The sequence below is a fragment of the Xenopus laevis genome, chromosome 8S (genome assembly GCF_017654675.1).
Source record: "Xenopus laevis strain J_2021 chromosome 8S, Xenopus_laevis_v10.1, whole genome shotgun sequence".
Lineage (NCBI taxonomy): Eukaryota > Metazoa > Chordata > Amphibia > Anura > Pipidae > Xenopus > Xenopus laevis.
Window position 1 is genome coordinate 13,326,040 of NC_054386.1, and position 20,796 is coordinate 13,346,835.

Below are 20,796 nucleotides of genomic sequence, written 5' to 3' on the forward strand. Positions count from 1 at the left end.
CCACATAGAGCCTCTTGTAGGCTACCAGTCCACATAAGGACTACTGGATAACCAACCATAAGCCTTATTTGGCATCCCCTGGGTTTTAATACTTGTGTTGCTCCCCATCTCTTTTTACATTTAAATGTGGCTCACGGATAAAAAAAAAAGTTTGGGACCCCTGAACTAGAGGAAGCTATCATCTTGAAATATGTTTTTTTTTTTCTTGTGGTGTCCCATGTAGGTTCTGCTTGCTTGTGTCACAGCTCTGAACACAATTTAAGGAAATCTGTAGGATGTCCCTCTACTTGACATAGGCGCTACCCAGTAACTGTAGGTGGTCATTGCGATATTCCCATCACTTTACTCCATGACAAATAATTGTAGTGTGCCACTTTTAAAATTAATAAGTCCAAAGCACTGGGATGGAAATGTACCTCACCAAGCCTAGAGTTATGGCATGGTCTTAAAAAATAGTATATATGTATGTACTGTATGTAAGTATGTATGCATGTATAGAGTACAAAAACTCTACGAGAAGAATTTCAGGTCTTTTCAAGGACGTGTACAGTCCACCGTCTATTGTAGAGGCTGTTAACTCCCTAATAAGTTGGCCTTGATTCCTTCTATTATAAAAAGTACACTTTGTGAAGAGCTGTATAGTCAGTGTAGTTCAGGTGTAGGATCCGTTTTCCGGAAACCCACTATCCAGAAAGCCTGTGTGCCCATAGCCTAAAGAGTCTGTAATCACAAGGGGCTGCACAATATGTTGGCGCTCTATAAATACATGTTAATAATAAAAATTTGACATATGATCCTGACCTACACACTCAACCTCACACCAAACCACGACTAAGAATAATGATGTATGTAGAGGAAAAATAGGTTAAGACCGTAGAGAATCTTTCCCTCATGTATTGGTTATTGCTTGATTTTGTCATATGTATTCCTGTATGTTTATTTTATGCACCCATTTGTTGTACAACGCTGCGGAATATGTTGGTGGCTTCATAACTATTTGTTAATGAAATTGTACTCTCTACACAAGCAATGCAACTCCCTTTGACCTGCTCAGAACGCAAGTGGTGTCTGTGGTGGCATTAAGCCTGCAGTAAAACAGCTTGTAACAAAGCAGCTCACCTGGTCTTTGTGAATGTTACTTCATTTAAATTCCAAATACAACACAAAGCTGCAAGATATCTCTGCAGTACAAGAAAAACCTGAATTACTGGGACACTGAGTGTATTTTCACAACTTAAGGGGTGGTGTTTGCAGATGCATTTTTTGTAATGGTTCTGCCTATAAATTGTCTATTCCGAATAGTCACCTTATAGAACCATATACAAATCACTTATTGCTTTAGGTTTTGTATGTGACTGTCAGAGAGGCCTTGCAACTGCCCTCCATGGGGGCAAATTCACTAAGATTCGTATTTGCGTCCGCTTCGCCGCACTTCGCCAGGCGTATTTTCGCCAGTGCTACGCAAATTCACTAAAATCCGAAGTTGCGCTCAGGGGAGCGTAAGGTTGCGAAGTTGCGCTAGCATTAATTCGCCAAGCAAAGCGAATTTACGCTAGCGATGATTAATTTGCATACGGCGCATAATTGAATTTACAATGGAGGTATATGTAGCAGAACTACACAAGCCTGGAAAACCTTCAAAACAGCAAACAAAATGTTTTTTTTTGCCCTACACATGTGCCCACTGTATAGTTAAGGTGCCATGAGTTAGGAAATGTAGGGGGGAAGGAGGGGAGCCCCAAAAAAAAATTCAATCTTTTTCAGCCTATCACCCATATAAAAAGAAAAAACGTTTCTTGGGACTTAGAAAATTTTTTGACTTTTTTTGAAGCAATCCCGATCTACTCTATTGCACTTCGCCTGGTCTGAGGTGGCGAAGGAAGTCTGGCGTAAAAGGTAGCGTTCAGAAAACTGCGTGCGCCAGTGATTTTGCGTAGTTACGTCCGTTGCGTAAATTCGCCAGGCGTAAGGGTGCGAAGTAACACTAGCGAATTTTACGCCAGCGTCCGTTAGTGAATCGGCGAATTAACGAAAATGCGCTACGCTAGCGAATTAACGCTAGCGTTAGGCACTTTGTCCTTTAGTGAATTTGCCCCATAGTGTAATATGAAATGCTTAACCCTTGTCATGCTTAGCCCCTAGCCATATTCCTTATTACTTTCCTTATCCCTGCTTCTTCCTGACTTTTTTCCATGAGAAAACATTTATACCTATAGACCAGCATCTCTAATTCAATAGGTATCAAATACTTGCTAAATTCAAGCCCCTACTCCCTACCACAGTCCAAAATATTGTTGATCGTGATTACCAATACAGTTGTGTTCAGAATAATAGCAGTTCAGACATCACTAACCTGATCAATCACTGTTTTTGGAAGAAATTATATTTCTTATATTTTTACATGGTAAATAATGTACTAGTAGGTTTAGTAGAGTCAGACCCAACAGTCATGACATGCATGCTGCTAATTCTGTGTCATTAAATCATTAATTGAGGCTTGTTCCAAATAATAGTAGTATGGAGTTCAATTATGGAGGTCTTTCATTTTGTTGAAAAACAGATGTCAATTATGGCCCTTCATTAAGGAAGGAGGGCAGTTAATGTTGTGCATGCTGGTTATAGTGTATTTCTCTCTGAAAATCGAATGGGTTGTTCCAGACAGTGTACTTTGATTAAAAAGTTGATTGGACAGGGGGAAAACATATAAAGAAGTGCAGAAAATGATCGGCTGCTCAGCTAAAATGATCTTAAATACTCTGGGGTGTTTTGGGGCTCCTTGCCGCCTGATGCAACCTTAGGGGGGGGCCACTTCGCTAGTGCAATTGCTTTCTCTGCACTAGCAGAGCCCAAATTCTGATTTAAAAATCTGAATTATGGCTCCTAACTTTCCCAAGAGCAACTTTTTTGCCACCTCTACCAACTTGTGGGCTGCTGCTGCCTGAGCTGAGTTTCTCAACTCGCCTCATGGCAACAGCACCCCTGTAAGTGATTTAAAATGGCAACCAAAACCTGAAAGACGTGGAAGAAAACGGAAAACTACCATTCAAATGGATAGAATAATAGCCAAAATGGCAAAGCCAATGATCAGCTCCAGGAAGATCAGAAGAAGGTGTAAAGTTACCTGTGAGTAATGTTACAATTAGAAGACGCCTATGTGAAGCCAAGCTATCGGCAAGAAGCCCCCGCAAAGTCCTATTGTTAAAAAAAAAGATGTGCTGAAGGGTTAACAATTTACCAAACAACACACTGACTGGCCTAAAGAGAAATGGAGCAACATTTTGTGGACTGATGAGAGCAAGATTGTTCTTTTTGGGTCTAGGGGCTACAGACAGTTTGTCAGACGACCCCAAACACTGAATTCAAGTCACAGTACAGAGTGAAGACAGTGAAACCGGTGGCACAAGCATCATGATATACCAGGGATCATGGATTAGTTTCAATACATCAAAATACTTGAAGAGGAAATGCCATTGAAATGGGCGTTTAAACAAAAAAATGACCCCAAACACACCAGTTAATGAGCAACATCTTCATTCCAGCCCAATAAAATTTTATTTATTTATTTGGGGGTTTTTTTTCACTTAAAAAAACAAAACTTTCAGTAGCCTTTTTGGGCTTTGGTATAAGGTAGTATGACAGCATGCCTTTCTGGAGCTACAGACGGGCAATCTGTGGGTTCTGGCAAATGCCAGAGGGGCTGCTATAAGGTGCCATAGAAAGTCAGTATTTAGTGGGCTGTTTGGGGCTGTTTGGGCCTCTGCTTACCTGAAATGCCAGGGCCTATTTTAATTCTCAGTCCAGGCCTGGCTTTTTCGTATCTTTCATCTTGTACTCAGTGTATTCATTGTGGCAAGTGGATGGAAGTCACATCAGTTGCAAAGGTGCACTGCCTGGAACACCTGTTTTGGAAATGCCTGGTAAAGGAGTATTAGATTCTTGTCCCCTGGCTACATACAGTCTCTTTGACAACACATACCTGCTCTGGTGCCTTAGTGGTTGTCTGGGCCCCTGGCTCTGAGAGGTGGTTGTGCCTTAGAGGACATGTGAACCCTACATTTTACTGGCAAGTATGTCTACAAGTTGGGCACATCTCATCCATCTGAACCACATCATCTGTACTACATATATCTGCTCCATTTTACAGCCATTAGTAATCTGAGAAGAACTGAGCATGCTCAGTAGCCAACAGCTAAAGTAAATTCCCAAGTGGGGGGACAAGTGGGTTAGTGGAAAAGAAGGAATCCTAATCGAGTAAGTGGATGCTACAGCCTTACTATTAACCTTTTAACAACTGTAATAGCAAGTATTTAAAGATTTGAAATAAACTTTTCGTTGAGGTGGAGCTTCAATTTATATATGAGGGAGTTGCAGTTGTCATGTCTGCACTGACAGGTAGGGCCAACTTTGCCAAATTCACCTTATTTGCATGCGGGCTATCCACTGCACCATAGTGTAGGAATATCAGCTGTTTCCATAAAGTACAATCTTTTAAAGGGGATCTGTCATCCTAAGAAATAATTTAAAACTCTTTTCTATTGTGTGTGTTAAGCAAAATAAACATAACTTACATTATATAAATTATTTCAACCTTTGTTGCCTTGTGTCTTAGAATTCACAATCACAGCAAGCAGTTAGTGGTCACTTTTGACACTGTTATTAAGGCAAGCTTTGTATCACTCCAAAATATTGTGTATGTGCCACAATGGGGAACCTGATCCACTAGCTACACAATTATAAACTGTGAGGAGAGGGCAGGGGAGATTCAAGGGTCCCAATGCTGCCCCCTCCTCACTTAAAAATTAGAGCGGGTCAAAGGAGGGCAGCATCACTAGTTCAATAAGCACAATAGCGAACCACTCTCTGCACTAGCGGAGGCAAATTTCTGGCTTAAAACCCAGAAATTCGTCTCTTAAAATTTATAGGCGGATTTTTGTTCTCACCTTGCCTCTTGGCAGGAGCGGCCATCTGTATGAAGTGTAGAATGGAAAGTGAAAATAATTGCCTGGCCTGCCTCTATGCCTGAGGCTTAAAGGAGAAGTAAAGCCTAACTAAAGAAGTAGGTAGAAATGTTGTACATTATGTTTTGGGTTTCTGAACCAGCCCAAGGCAACCACAGCCCTTTAGCAGTAGAGATCTGTATCTCCAAAGATGCCCCAGTAGCTCCCCATCTTCTTTTCTGCTGATTCACTGCACATTCTCTGTGCTGCTGTCACTTACTGAGTTTAGGGACCCACTCACAATATACAGTACACATAGAATAGAAATTACACAATATAAGGCTGATTAGTAATTAATACAGATAATTACTACATGGCAGCACAGAAACCAGTGCAATTAGCATCAGAATTTAATAATCAGCCCTGTAGCATCAGCTTATATTACAGGGGAAGCTCATTTTCTGCTGGATAATTAGTGACGACCCCTAAGCTTAGCTTCTCAACAGCCAATCAGAGCCCACTGAGCATGTGAGTGTCACAGACACTTTCCAAGATGGTGACCCCCTGTGACAAGTCTGAAGTCCTGGATCATTGCTGCTATTGACAAGCTGAAACTTTAGGCTGGTGCAATAAGTTCAGCATATAAAATATGACATTTTTAGCCACGGGCTGATAAAAGCTGTCAACAGACCAAGTCAGCAGCTTATTGGCCCGTGTGTGGGGCCCTCTGACAGGCTTCCCTTATCGATATCTGGCCGAAAGTCAGCAGGACTAAAAATCCCGTCGGATTGCAGTTCATTGATGCGGTCCTGCAATCCGACCGCTCGTATTGCCTGCATTTTCAGCCAATCGTTGGGCCTTAGGGCCCACGATCGCATCAGCCCAATATTCCCCACCTCAAGGTGGGCATATCGGGGAGAGATCCGATCGCTTGACAAAATTGCCAAACAAGCGGATCTTTACGTGTATGGCCACCTTTAAGGTGGCCATAGACATTACAATTACGATCTTTCCTGGAATAGATCTTTCCAGGAAAGATCATTCATTTCAATACACACGTGTAGAGCTGAATCGAATCCTAACTGTATCTGACGATTCAGCACTAACAATGGCCGATGTTTGGGTTCCTTCAAAGGCGCCCAATCAAAATTTTCCAGCCAGCGCAATCGATGAGCCGACAGATAGCCAAGTCTTCTGCCGATAATGGTCAGCTTGTCTCCATACACACCAAATAGTGTACAGAAATTTGTTTCATACTATATTATCGGTTCATTTATGGCCACTTTTAGAGGCAAGGCAGGCAATATATGATCGCAGCTGAGATTTTTAACTACATTTAACAGGCATGGATATTTTAAAAAAATGGTTTCATGTTTAATTTAAAAAGGATATCTCTTATACAGCATTTTACTTATGAGTGACAGGTCTCCTTTAATGACCAATTGGACTGATGCCTATAGACTGTCCCCAGATGAACAAGCAACCAACATGGCATTTGAAACTCATCAGTTTCTGTATGAATTTAGATAAGCTTAGAATAGATCCTGTTTGGCACACAATCAATGAACTCAAACTTTATAGGGAAAAAATTGGAAGATTAATTTTATAAATAGTATAAATTGCTTACAAACAATTCAAACCATAACTTCCTGTAATACAATTTCTAAGTCAATCATATCTTCTGAAAACCAAATAAAACAGGACTATTTACTCCCAAAATATAATACAAAGATATTACCCTGACTTTTCTATATCTCTTTACTATATCAAACGCAAATGTTAATGTTGTTCAGAATTTATAGAAATGTAGAAGTGCTTTGTCTCTATGGATTATTAGATATTGGATTGTAAGAAAGAAAAATGAGGCGTTTGCCTATAATAGCCCACATTTGCAATGGCTAAGTCTCTAAAGGTCACTGTTTCACAGGAAGGAAATTGTCATTACATTACTTGATCCATGAAAAACGAGTGGAGCACTAGCAAGGCAGGAAGCTGATAATTTGATTTATCATCCTAATGGAAGTGGTTCATAAATGAATAATTGCAGAGGCTATTCATCTTTCCTGTAAAGCAATTGAAAGAGAAAGAAAATTCAATGAGTCTATAGAAGATATCCTTTGGTTTCCGTATTCATTCGAAACAGACAACAGCCTGTCATACTGTATCTGCAAGTAGAGCCTTGCAGCCGATGTGAATTTGCTCCACTGTTCTACTATGTTCCTTGCATTCTCTGTACAGCACTTTATAAAGCTCCAAATATAATTTTCTATTATTAAGCAAAGAGGTGCGCTAATATCCTTTTTTCAATATATACACAAACACCTAAAAAGAAAGAACTGTATATGGAGTAGTACGTTCAGCACTTCTTAAAATTTCTAAGATATTAGAACTACTCACAACACAGATCGTCAAACAGAAGCGTGTAGATTGGTTTCCTGTGGCAGAGTATATGCACCCGATGTAAAGCTATGCGGTAGTTCTGGAAAGGCAAAAGCTACAGCTAGTGAAGAATCGTCGGGAATCAAGTACAGGCCCTGCGGGTCCTATAAACTTACCAAACGGCAGCAGGATAAAGCAATAAATGAACTGCAGGGTAACCGCTCGATGTTAGCGTGTTTCTGAGACGCTGTTAGACACCGGTCTTTGGATGAAGGCGGCCTCACAGATGTAATCAACGTCCCCGATCGGTACCGTATCTTTTTCCTCTGTCGCAATCAGTCAGCAAGCCTCCGGTGCAGTGTATTAATTGAATAAGTAATCGAAGGGGAGAATAAATCTTTTCAAACTTTTATTTCAGTAATAAATATGGCCCAACACGTTTCATATCCTACGATACTTCCTCAGGAGCATCACCCCTGATGCCCCACACTGCACCGGAGGCTTGCTGACTGATTGCGACAGAGGAAAAAGATACGGTACCGATCGGGGACGTTGATTACATCTGTGAGGCCGCCTTCATCCAAAGACCGGTGTCTAACAGCGTCTCAGAAACACGCTAACATCGAGCGGTTACCCTGCAGTCCATTTAATGCTTTATCCTGCTGCCGTTTGGTAAGTTTTTAGGACCCGCAGGGCCTGTACTTGATTCCCGATGATTCTTCACTATCTGTAGCTTTTGCCTTTCCAGAACTACCGCATAGCTTTACATCGGGTGCATATACTCTGCCACAGGAAACCAATCTACACGCTTCTGTTTGACGATCTGTATTGTGAGTAGTTCTAATATCTTAGAAATTTTAAGAAGTGCTGAATGTACTACTCCATATACAGTTCTTTCTTTTTAGGTGTTTGTGTATATATTGAAAAAAGGATATTAGCGCACCTCTTCGCTTAATACTATTATCGACAGTGTTAGTGTGGATCCACTACCTTTGGTGCTGCTTTCCCCGTAGAAACTTCACATATAACAGCGCAGACTTCATCCATTTTTTGTTTATTATAATTTTATATTGTTTGTACAAATAGTAATGAAAACTAAAAAATTGTGAATGTGCAGAGCAAGATTTAGGGATGAGGGGGCCAAAGGCAAAGCATGGAGACTGGGCCATACATGTGAGAAACAGAAATATCCATATCCTAAATAAAAAGCTTTAGTGTGAGTTTGCCTCCCTAAAAGGAGACCACCTGCCATATGTATATACTATATATTTTTTAAAGCCCTTTCATGGAAAGACATTTTGGTTACCATCGCCATTCATACATTTTACCCGCCTCCCCTAGGTAAACCTGTAATATTCAACCTGTGGCCTCAGCAGTTTCTGAGCACTAAATTCCAGCACTTTCGGACAGCCATTCGGCTACCAGAAGAATTGTAGAAGGTATAGTTTCTGCCGGCCAGAATGAAAATCGACAACGGGGTGGTTCATTTTCCGGAGTTGCCCGAAGTCTCACAAGGAAACTTCGGAAAACAAAGTGCTCAGAGTGCCATCCCGCTGGCGATTTTTATTCTAGCCGGCTGGAAAGCAGGGGAAGATAGTTTGGGGAGATTAGTCGCCCCGAACAAGAGGAGATTTGTTGCTGGGCAACTAATCCGGAATCGGACCGTGTGTCTCTGCCCTTACAAAACTTCCACAGTTCTCCGCTATCTTGAGCATGCTGGAAGCTGTAATCCAACGCACACTGAAGAGAAGAATATCAGGTTGCAATTCTAGAGAACAGATGTTCAGCTTGTAGTTCATTTTAAAATTATTTTGTTAGTTTATTCCATGTATAGGCAATCTTTGCAAATCTTTGGATCCTGCAGAACTAAAAATAATTCCATTGTTACAACTCAGCTGGAAAAAGAATGTTGGAAGCTGTAGTTTTCCAGCATCTAAAGCAGGGGGTCTCCAGCCTTTTTTTTACCTGTGAACCACATTCAAATGGGAAAAAAGTTGGAGAGCAACAGTAGTATGTCGAAAATTCTTCAGGGTGCCAAATATGGAATGTGATTGGCTGATGGTCATCCCTATGTGGACTGGCAGCCCTCAGGAGGTTCTGTTTGGCAGTGCACATGGCTTTTATGCAACTAAAGCTTGTCTTCAAGAATAAGCACCTGCTTTGAGGCTACTGGGAGCAACATTAAAGCGGTTGATGAGCAACATGTTGTTACTGAGACAGCGGTTGGGGATCACTTCGCTAGAGAGTACAGTCTTTACAATACGAGTAAATATTTTACATTATATCCCTGATGTCCATGTTGCACTTCATGATCTACTAGGAAGATTGGTTTAAACATAATGAAAGCTACAGACAGCCTATCCCTGATCTGAAATCAGGAGTCGGCAGTGATCAACAAAGGTATGCCAGTCCATAGAGGGCTGCTTCTCCTTCTAGCTATAGAAAATATACAACAAATGCAATGCTTCCACTTTTTAGCATTCATTTGGAGACATCTTGTCTGAGATAAGGCTTGTGACGTAAGACAGATTTGTTTCCTCTCTGGTAGTCAACAGCTGAAACTCCTTTAAAAATCATTAATCAAAGACATCATTCTTAAAAGCCACAATTGCTTAATAGGTTTAAATTCAGGAAAGAACTGCTCACTGGATCAATAAATGCATTGCTCTGGGACACAGAGCATTTCCTTCTTTTGGACAATAGGATTTCATTTATAGACTGCATCCCTGTCAAATTCATTGAGCCTTATCCTTGAGAGTACATTTCTGTTGTGAATATAAGAACCAAGGTACATGTCATCAATGCACCCTTTCGGTGATCTTAATGTGCAGCTACATGGGGTACCATAACCAGTTAGGTCTTTCCAGCTGACGCAAGGTCACCCATTCTAATTAGAAGAAAAGAGCTTCAGCCTAAAGGGGCTTTTTACAGTGAGAGCTGTGAAGATGTGGAATTCTCTCCCTGAATCAGTGGTACAGGCTGATACATTAGATAGCTTTAAGAAGGGGTTGGATGGTGTTTAGCAAGTGATGGAATACAGGGTTATGGGAGATAGCTCATAGTACAATTTGATCCATGGACTAGTCAAATTGCCGTTTTGGAGTCAGGAAGGAATTTCCCCCACTCTAAGGCAAATTGGTGAGGCTACAAATGCCTTCTTCTGGATCAACTAGCAGTTACGCAGGTTATATATAGACTTAAAAGGTTGAACCTGATGGGTATGTGTCTTTTTTCAACCTGACTTACTATGTTACATCATTTATCCTTTTAAATAACTTTTTTTAAAAATAAGTGCTATAGGGCTTTTCTCCAAGAGCCTTTTTATTTGAAGATGCCCTTTCTGCCTACCAGTGATTTAAATATGAACTGGCTGACACTGGTCTGGTAGTAGAGAGAAATCTTGGCCTAAAATGCTCTGAGTGGACTGAGAATAAGGTTGCCACCTTTTCTGGACAAAAAAATACCGGCCTTCCTATATATTTATCTGTTTTCCCTATTAATAACATTGGGATCAACCATCATTTCCCAGGTGGCAAACCTAACGGAGAACCACCTGTACCATCAGTGACAGGCAGTTTCCACGCATGCCAATGGAAGGTGACAGAGCTAGTTTTGGTCACCTCTCTGTTATCAGCCTAAAACCTTAAAACCTAAAAATAACAGTTTACTGCAAAAGAACTACAGCCATCAATGATGCATTGCAAAGGAGCAAGGTACTTTCTATATGGATGATTTGAGTTGTGGTCACTGTTTTACACCATACTAAGATCACCTCAGTTACTGATGAAACAAGATATAGTTAGATTTGAGGTAGCATTGGAAAAATGAAGCTCTAGTAGCCCAGATTGGCACGGAAGGAACTTCTCATAACACTTTATTGAGTATCTTGTCTTTTCTCCCCCCCCCCTCCCCTTTTTTCATGTTGCAGTGACATAAACAACAGAATTCCTCCATGTTTTTGTGATTCGTGGCATTTTCAAGTAGAGTCTGATTAACTATTGAAGGACCAATGATCTAAAATACTATTAATTAAGACAAAGAATACTATTGGGCAAGACATACAAGTAGAACTGAACGCTAAACATCCACAATAAAAGAAACTTATTGATTGATAGACATTTATAGGCCCCGTGTTTTTTTCTAGTAATAAATTATTTGCAAGTGCATACATTAAAATGTTTTTAAATGTTAAACTGAATCCTACTTTGCATCCAGGATTCAGTGCATCCCTACAATTTTTAAGACTGCCAATCAAAGTTACACAAAGGTGGCATGGTCCTAGTCAAGATATAGTGAATAAAGTACCCCCTCTTGTAAATTATAAGGATATTATAAGTTACCGAGGAGTTTCATGACCATATAAAAACACGAGGCCGAAGGCCGAGTGTTTTTATACAGGTCATGGAACTCCGAGGTAACTTCTAATATCCTCATATTTTGCAATTGGGGGTACTTTATTTATTATAATACACAAGTTTCAGTGAGTCATGTGACAGAAATCACATCAGAACTCACCGTTTATAACTGATGACATCAGAACTAACCGTTTATAAGGATATAATTTACAAGATATTCATGGCTTTTGTGTATTATATATATATTAACTATTAAGGTTGAAGACCGTAATAAGCTAACAGCTAGAAAGCAGAATTGAATTCAGATTTTCCCCTTTAAGAATCTGAGCAATAATGGCAAATTTGTGTTGTTGTGTTTTTTCACACATGATTCTTAGTTTACAATTTTTCAAATTGGTATTGGGTTTTTGCCTACGTGCTCCTCTGCCCTGATGAGGGGTAAATTATAATCCATGCTCATGACTGAACATATTTTAGCCCCTTATATATAAAACAGTAGATTAATAGCAAATTTTGGGGGAAAATAACTTTTGCCCTTCAAGAAAAGGAGGTTTAGAAGCTGGCATATATGTCCTTGCTACAGATTTACTTTTTAATAGAAACAATACAATAATTACACGTATTGTGTAAAAAAAATGCGCAGTTTTTTGAAAAATCACAGAAAAACAGCTGGAAAAAAAATCTATGATAATTAATTACCAGTTGGTGAATTGCCAGGAAACACGTAAATCTGTTGAGATGATTCATTTTGTTCTTCTTTGGAAAAGTACATGTTATTGTGTTTATGCATCAATATGTATAGAAACGGTGGGTATTGGAAATTAAAGTTGCTTGGTTGGTATAAGCTTGAAAAAAGGCTCTGTGTAGCCTGAAATGTCGCTAAGGGCTCTTATTGACGAGCGGTTGAAGCTGCGCTCCGTTTTTCTGCGTTCAGCCGCAGGGGAGCGCAGGAATAGACGCATTACATTTTTTCCAATGGGGCTGTACTCACACAGGCGCGTGTAGGCGCCGAACGCAGGAAAAATGCAGCATGTTGCGTCTCAACCTGCGTTCGGCGCCTACACGCGCCTGTGTGAGTACAGCCCCATTGAAAAAAGCTAAATGCGTCTATTCCTGCGCTCCCCTGCGGCTGAACGCAGAAAAACGGAACGCAGGGGAGCGCAGCTTCAACCGCTCGTCAGTAAGAGCCCTTATCCAGGTCCTGCCAGTGTTCCTAAAAAAGGCATATTTATCCAAGAAAGATTTGTGGTGCTGTACTTCAAGTAATCTATTGGAAATTAAAGTGCATATGTGTTGGAAAAGAACATTGTATGGACAGTGCAAAACAGCTTCTTAGCAAGTCCGACTTGTACAATTTTCATTTTTAAACAAAAGGGTTTCAATTTTGAGTAACATATTAACCATTTAAGCAAATACAAGTTCAGTATGAAAATAAGGTAGCAGTTACAAAGGATTATGGGAAGACCACTGGAAAGCAGAGTTCCATCAAGTCTGAGAAATGTATTTAATAAACCCATTTGCTATTTAGGATGCCAGCATTCACAGGCTTCCTTGGCAACAGGGTTGGGTTAAAAAAAAAATTAAGATAATATATGGTTATACATCTTATGAAAGTTCTAAAATCGTTTCATGTTTCGTTGTTCTGGTACATCCACTCGCCGAACCCGCACTTTGGACTTATAGTGGTACTCTTTTAAATAAAGTTTCATGGAAGAAGGGACAGGGAGAGCATCAATCCCATCATAATTTGTACAGCTAGAGATGGCGGCTCTGCATATGTGCTGTAGGGTAAAGGGGAAAGTTCTGTTTAAAGGGCTAGACAGGAGAGGTTCAAAGAACATGCAAGAGCTTGGGTCTTTATAATGTTCTAACAAGCCAGTAACATTGGGAGCATGAAATACACATGGATCATGAGCATCAAAACTAAAATTGTGATTCCATTGTTCAATTCGAGCATGTAATGAGCGACTATAGCGCCTGAAACTAACAGAAAACAAATAATCTTCCTGTGCAGAATCTCGAAGTAAAAAAGTACCCTCCGGTTTCCCTTCCAAGAGGGCCTCAGCTGCATACCTATCCATTATTCCCCAATAACATGAATTGTTATTGATCTGAAAGAGGTCTGGGACAAGACAATGGACATAGTCAATCTGGGTATGGTATTTAGGAGGTGTTTCTGGCTGAAAGCTCTCATCGTCTGTTTCCCGCTTTAGCTTGTTTCTTTTTCTTGAACTTGAACACAATGTTACTGTTTCATCATCTGAATCAAGATCACTGTCCTCTTTGATGCTCCTAGAACCTTTGGTGGCAAGTGAGTCTACCTTGCCAATGTTCATTTTATAAGGTGTGGCATGTCCATCTAACAAACAGTCCTCGCCACTATCAGAATTCTTGACTTTATCTTGGGTTTCCTTACCATCAAGATCTAAGCCATCACTGATTACACTTTCTTCTTTAGTCTGATTCACTGGTGCTGTGTGTCTTTTAATTAAATGCCATCGATAAGCCAGATCTGACTTGGGGGGAAAGGGACACTTATCTAGCATCAACTCACTTATATGGATTTTTCGTTTGGAAGACAGTGCAGAAGAGTGCCGATTGCTGCAAGTTTTGATGGAAAAACACTGTCCCACAGCATCCTGCAACTTTTGCTTCAGAGAACGGCCTAAAATTTTATGTCCACATGAGCGATCAAAGTCAAGTTCGATAGAAGCGCAGCTGTGCTTTCTTTCTTGGCTTCGAGAGGGACAATCCTCATCTTCAACCACATTTATGGTATCCCCATCAGATGAGTGTACACCCTTATTCAACCAAGAAAGTTTCCTTCCACTCCAGACATACCCATCTTTTCTGTCTGCGCTTCGACTGCGGCTGCTCTTTGGTCTGACATCAAGCTCATCGAGTTTATCCTCAATATTTTCAGCCATGATCACCCAAGAGGTCTTCCCGTCTGATGATTGGCTAACTTGCTCTTCTGCTCTAATTTCAGTTAGGTAACTGGAAAAAGAACATCCATACTGTAACTTGATATAATACAATATATATATATATATATATATATATATGTATATATAGAGAGAGAGAGAGAGAGAGAGAGAGAGAGAGAGAGAGAGAGAGAGAGAGAATAAAGTACCCTCAGTTGTAAAATATAAGGATATTATACCGAGGAGTTCCATGACCATATAAAAACATGAGGCCGAAGGAACTCCGAGGTAACTTCTAATATCCTCATATTTTGCAACTGGAGATACTTTATTTATTGTAATACACAAATTTCAGTGAGTCATGTGACAGAAATGACATCAGAACTCACCGTTAATATATATTTGATATAATATATAAAATATAATTTACAAGATATTCATGGCTTATATACTCATAAAGGCATTTTGATTTTTGCACCTGACAAGTCCTTGGAGTGCGGTTTGTGAGATGAGAATATAATGATAATTTTACCAGCACCCAGGCGGATGTTTTTTGGCAGAGAGTGCACCTGACTAGGATTGTTCTATATATATATATATATATATATATATATATATATATATATATATATATATATATATATATATATATATATATATATATATACACACACACATCATATTTTCTACAACAGTACTTGTTTCTAATATATTAATAATATGGGCTCCACATCTGCCTTCTACACAGCTAATGATTCTGTAACACAGGATGTTTTTTTTACCTGTACTTAATTTCTAATGCAGGCAACAAAACATCTGATGGTGCCTCGCATTTTGTCACAGGGACAATTACCAGGTTCATAGATGAGTTGAAAGCCAGTCTGGTAAAGGTCAAAAATAGAATGTAAAGATTTGACTGGTGGGTTTTTTCACTTATCCTATGTGACTCCTTTAAAAGTCCTTGTGATAACGTCAGTGTCATTTAAAGTAGAGATGCTCCGAATCCATGATTTGGTTTGGGATTCGGCCTTTTTCAGAAGGATTCGGAATGGCCGAATCCTTGTGCCTGGCCGAACCAAATCCTAATTTGCATATGCAAATGAGGGGAGGGAAGGGAAATCGTGTGACTTTTCATCACGAAACAAGGAGGTAAAAAATGTTTTTCCTTTCCTGCCCTTAATTTACCTGTAGTTAAGCTGTACTTCTCTTGCAACCAAGCAGATTTGGCAGAATGAAAGATAAATAGACAGATAAAGAGACAGTATGAACAGAATAAAATGAAAGCCTTGCAGTTAATGTGTTTATGGTTGCTGTTGTTGTAAAGAGAAAGAAGGATAAATATTAGGGCTAATCATTTTCAAAATGAAAGACCTATTGAAACATTGCATAAATCATGACCATCTGTAGTTGAACAGCCCTTTAATAATTAAATTGGACAAATTTTCTACGTTGGAGCAATGGACTTTTTTCCTACTTCTTTTGACAATTGATTGGTGCAATCTGATGCATCTACAGTAAGTGTATGACCTAAGTGCAAGCAATTAATTGCATAGGCCCTCAAATGCCAACTGGCAGTTTTTAACTCTCTTATTTATTATATACTGCTAACACAGTACTACCCTCTTCTTAAATTACAATCGGCAAACATGAGGTCTATCGATTTCATGATAAGTGCCAAGTGAACTAGAAGACTCGACAGCCCAGACATTATCTCGAATGAAGCCGGATGACTACTGATCAACTTCAGTAATACTCATCAATTAAAATAAGTACGCTCAGAAACTTTCTGCCAAGGAGCACATCTTACAGCTTCTGCATAATACATTTTTCCCTGAATATCTTCAGTCACATCAGACCATCAGATCCATGTGGGATGTGCATGAAAACCCTGGTACAAATTCTGAAACATTTCTGTTCATTCATCTATTTCCCCACTTGTGAGGGCACAGAATACAACTGGCAAGAACTGCTGCATTACAAAAAAATTCCAGTTTACAGCTTTAAAGGCCATATCCCATAGACTCTCCCATGATCCGAACTAAGGTATTATTAATCCTTATTGGAAGCGTAACCAGCTGTTAACCTTTGAATTAACTTTTTGTATCATGTAGAAAGTAATAGTCTGAGATAATTTCCAATTGCTTTTCATTTGTTATTATATATAGTTTTTGAGTTATTTAGCTTTTTATTCAGCAGGTCTCCAGTTTGCCATTTCAAAAATCTGGTTGCTAGGGTCCAAATAATTCAAAAACTATAAAAAAAGAAAAAATGAAGTCCAATTGAAAAATAAGCCATTCTATGAAATTCTAAAAGTTAACTTAAATATGAAGCATCCCTTTAAGGTATGAAGATCGAAATTACGTAATGATTCGTTATCTGGAAACCCCCACTTTGTGGTAGATGGACTTTCCGTAGTTCTGAGCATCCTGGATACAGTGTTTCTGAATAAGTGTTCCCATACAGGGGTGTAACTACAGAGGAAGCAGACCCTGTGGCTGCAGGGGGAGGCCCATGAGATATAGGGGGCCCCATGAGGCCCAAATAATTGTCAATTTCACCATACATTGGTAAAATAGGACAACCTCTGCATATGTTGGGGGCCCTAGACATAATTTGCTGTGGGGCCCAGTAACATAGTTACACCACTAGTCCCAGACCTGTACAATACTGTAGTAAATTCATGAATAACAGAAATAAGAAGAGAATTGCAATTGCTTATTCCCAGCAAAGTGAAAGTAATATGATTAGCAGACAGTAGATTGTTATATCCCAATGACTATAAAACCCCAAGATCAAATTGTATAGCTGTAGTGCTCTTTTCTTTACATTTGCGATTATATATATATATATATATATATATATATATATATATATATAGTGAATATAGTACCCCCTCTTGTAAATTATAAGGATATTATAAGTTACCGAGGAGTTTCATGACCATCTCTGCACTGTCCAGCTGTAGGGATGGCTGCGATCAAGTCTGATCATGTCCAGGGACACAAAGAAGCATTGCAGCTGGAGAGGAGGATCTACAGAAAAATAAAAAGCCCCAAAGCCACAATAATGGGACATGCACGACATCTGAACAGGACGGACGTAATTAAGGCAAAGCAAATTGCAGCACAAAAAAGAATTAGCCCAGCTGTGTTCCCAAGGAGTAGGGGAGAAAAGACACCCTAGAAATGCACTCACTGACACGGGTGGGAGCCATTCCTTACCTTCCTTGACAGCAGAACAGAGTCTTGCAATTCAGAGCAATTCTATGGAGCCATCGAAACAGCAGAAACAGAAAGGGAAGAGTAACAGAAGTCTGAGCAGGCAGCAGCCATTTCCTGCCTGTGCACAACTACATTACCCAGACTCAGGCACTTCCCAACATGCACTGCAGCAGCTCGTAACTCATCACTGTGTGAGCTGCAGGCTCTGGTTTCTTTCATTCTGGTTCCAGTGCAGCAGAGCCAGGGTCTGGGAGGAGGAGGAGGAGGAGGAGCTGGGGGTGTCTGTAAGGCAAGGATAATAACAAACATCAGAAGAAGAAAGCTAGAGATGATAAAAACCATCAGAGTATTGTTGCTTTCCTGAAGCACTAACCTAGTGTTGTGTGAGCAATGGCAGCTGCAGATATATCCATTTTTGGGACAATGTCCTTACAAATGAGTCCACATCAAAGCTTATAAATTGGCAGTTCCAGATTTGTGAAAAGGCCATCAAGGCCCAGGCTTAGGGCGTCAGGATTTTAGAGAAAGGTTTGCTGCATCCATATTGGTTCAGAATTAACACTGGGGATCCTCAGGAGGTACAATCGTTTTTTAAAATTTTCCAGGTGCCAATTTCCATTGCTCCGCTCCCTACGAAAATTTGAGCAACCAAATTGCTGCGAAATATGGTGGCGCTATATAAATACATATTCATTTTATATATATGTATATATATATATATATATATATAGGATATGAAATGATGGCACTCGCAGGATTTTAGTAAAAACAGACAAAAAGTGTCAAAAAAAGAAAAGGTTTATTTATCCAACGTTTCGGTCAAGGAAACCGATATATATATATCTATATAAAAGAGTTAAAGAAAATATGCCCTGGTGCTGGTTCAAAATACATACATAATGTCTAGCCCAGGCATGTCCAAAGCACGGCCCGCATGCCAATTGCGGCCCATTTTCAAATTTACACTGGCCCAGAGCCTCCATGAAATGACTAATAATGTGGCCCGCCAGCACAGTGCAATTAGGAATCGAGTAATATTTGGGCACATTCGTGAAATGATCTGCCACTTGGTCTATACTGCTGCCTGTGTGCTGAAGGAATTAGCAATAGACATGTACTGGCATGTAGTGACGCGCTACAAAAAAGCTGCTCCTGGTAACTTTAAGAGCCAAATATTCGGTTATTAAACCGGAGATTCGGCTTTTCTAGCGAAGAGAGCGCAATTTTGCTCACTGCGCTAGCAATGCGCCCCCCCCCATTTCGGACGACGCCTCAGTCGGCATGACATCCTGAAAAGGCCCTGCCAGTTTGTGTCTATTGCTAACACCTTCAGCACACAGGCAGCAGTATAGACGATCATTTCACTAATCATGTGCCCAAGTATTACTGCTACGGCTACACAATTCCTTGTTTAAATGAGGCACGGAGAATAAGTCCGAACAGACTCCAGTTCTCCACTTCCTAAACGTTGTGTACGCGTCCATCTCCAGGAGTGATTGATCCTGATCACAAGCTAGCGACCTCGGAATGGATGTCAGGCTGAATGGTCGGCCCCAACACATTTTCACCTCACCAAATCAGGCCCTCGTTGCAAAAAGTTTGGACTCTAGGCAATAACCGCACTCACAGGTCTTTCTCATGGTGAAAACCAAAAAAAAGTTTATTTCAACGTTTTGGCCCCTACTTGCGGGCCTTCTTTAGGATTATGAAAACACTGTCCAAACTGATTGTAAATGTAAAAGTGAAATGGCGCCAAAAATGTATTGTAATGACTTTATTAGTGGGAGTGAACCATTACAGTGACATCACAATACATTGTTTACTGCTGTATATATGTACATTGCCCTTTCTATTTACAGTGCAAACCACATATGTGCTACTTCTGTGTCTTCAAGTGAGTAAGTGCTGATAAACACCAACATACATTAGTGGAAAATAAACAGACCATTGTCCGTTCCGTGTAATAAAAAAATTCTGGTATCAGATATCTATGGAAACAATCTATTTTCCCTTACCAGTGGCAGATCAGCTTGGCCGTTATTTGTAGGTGCCCTTGTAGCCCTTCTATTGATATCCGATACCAGAATTTTTTAATACACATTATATATATTTACCGTATATGTAATGAGCACAAAGGCAAGGAGGGTGTCCTTTAACAAGGAATTTATTCAGGGTTAATTATCACCTACATAGCAGGGTCTTATATTAATACCATAATCGCTGGGGAATGGCATTTCCACTTTTTGTATCTCTCTGGATAATGAGTGTCCAGATAACAGACCCCATATCTACATACATGCATACCACAAACATTGAATATATACAATCGTAAAAAATTGTATAGGTTTTATCATTCACTTTAAATGTTTTTGAACTAGAACTGGAAGAAATGATTCCAGGAAGCAATGTGATGACTCCTAGCTCCCTCTGGAAAACATAAGATATGATTTTTGCAAGAGGAATTAAGAGAGCAGTGAGTCAGGCCCTTTGAAAAACATGAATCTCACAAATTACTAAAACGTGTTTGTTTTTATTCAACATTTTATTGGAAGAGAATACAAAACTGATGTAGAAAATTATTTTAAAACATTGAAGGACAAAATATTTAGTATATAAAGTTGGCCAGGGTTGGACTGGACCACTGGCGTACCAGCAAAAAACCTGGTGGTCCCTAGGCTGGGACAGTGGCCCTTTTAACCAAGATGTGCTGCCACCTTATCTCCCTGGTTGGCCTCCTCCAATACTTTTTGACCAAGTACTTTTATTTGGGCAACAGCTCAGCCAAATTTTGCAACTTATATACACTCGGCTCACAGTTAAAGGGGAACTCCACAAAAACACAACTTAAGCTTTTTGAAAAGTAAACATCATTTCAAGCAACTTTGCAATAAACATCAATTAAAAAATATACAGATTTTTCATGATTTTTAATGGTTTCTGACAGTTCCCTAAGCCTAGCCCCCTGTTCTCCTGCTAATCT

The 20,796-nt window shown here is 39.8% G+C and overlaps 1 protein-coding gene across 3 annotated transcripts; it reads right to left on the bottom strand.

The window, feature by feature from the left end:
• Positions 1 to 13,011: 13,011 nt before the first annotated feature.
• Positions 13,012 to 18,396, bottom strand: socs4.S (suppressor of cytokine signaling 4 S homeolog). Of its 3 annotated transcripts, none has more exons than XM_018232355.2 (2): positions 17,817 to 18,396; positions 13,012 to 14,650 (listed from the first exon to the last, which is right to left on the bottom strand). In XM_018232355.2, the coding sequence occupies exon 2, from the start codon at positions 14,596 to 14,598 to the stop codon at positions 13,288 to 13,290; it is 1,311 nt and encodes a 436-aa protein (XP_018087844.1). In that variant the 5' UTR covers positions 14,599 to 14,650; positions 17,817 to 18,396; the 3' UTR covers positions 13,012 to 13,287. The 3 variants fall into 3 exon arrangements, with proteins under 3 accessions (XP_018087844.1, XP_018087841.1, XP_041430853.1); XM_018232352.2 differs by having other exon boundaries at positions 13,012 to 14,668; positions 17,817 to 18,392; XM_041574919.1 differs by lacking the exon at positions 17,817 to 18,396 and adding an exon at positions 17,521 to 17,810 and having other exon boundaries at positions 13,012 to 14,668.
• Between the last annotated feature and the right edge of the window lie 2,400 nt (positions 18,397 to 20,796).

What these genes read in the sequence shown, in the direction of transcription:
- socs4.S (XM_018232355.2), bottom strand. Translation starts at nt 14,598, where the DNA reads ATGGCTGAAAATATTGAGGATAAACTCGATGAGCTTGATGTCAGACCA.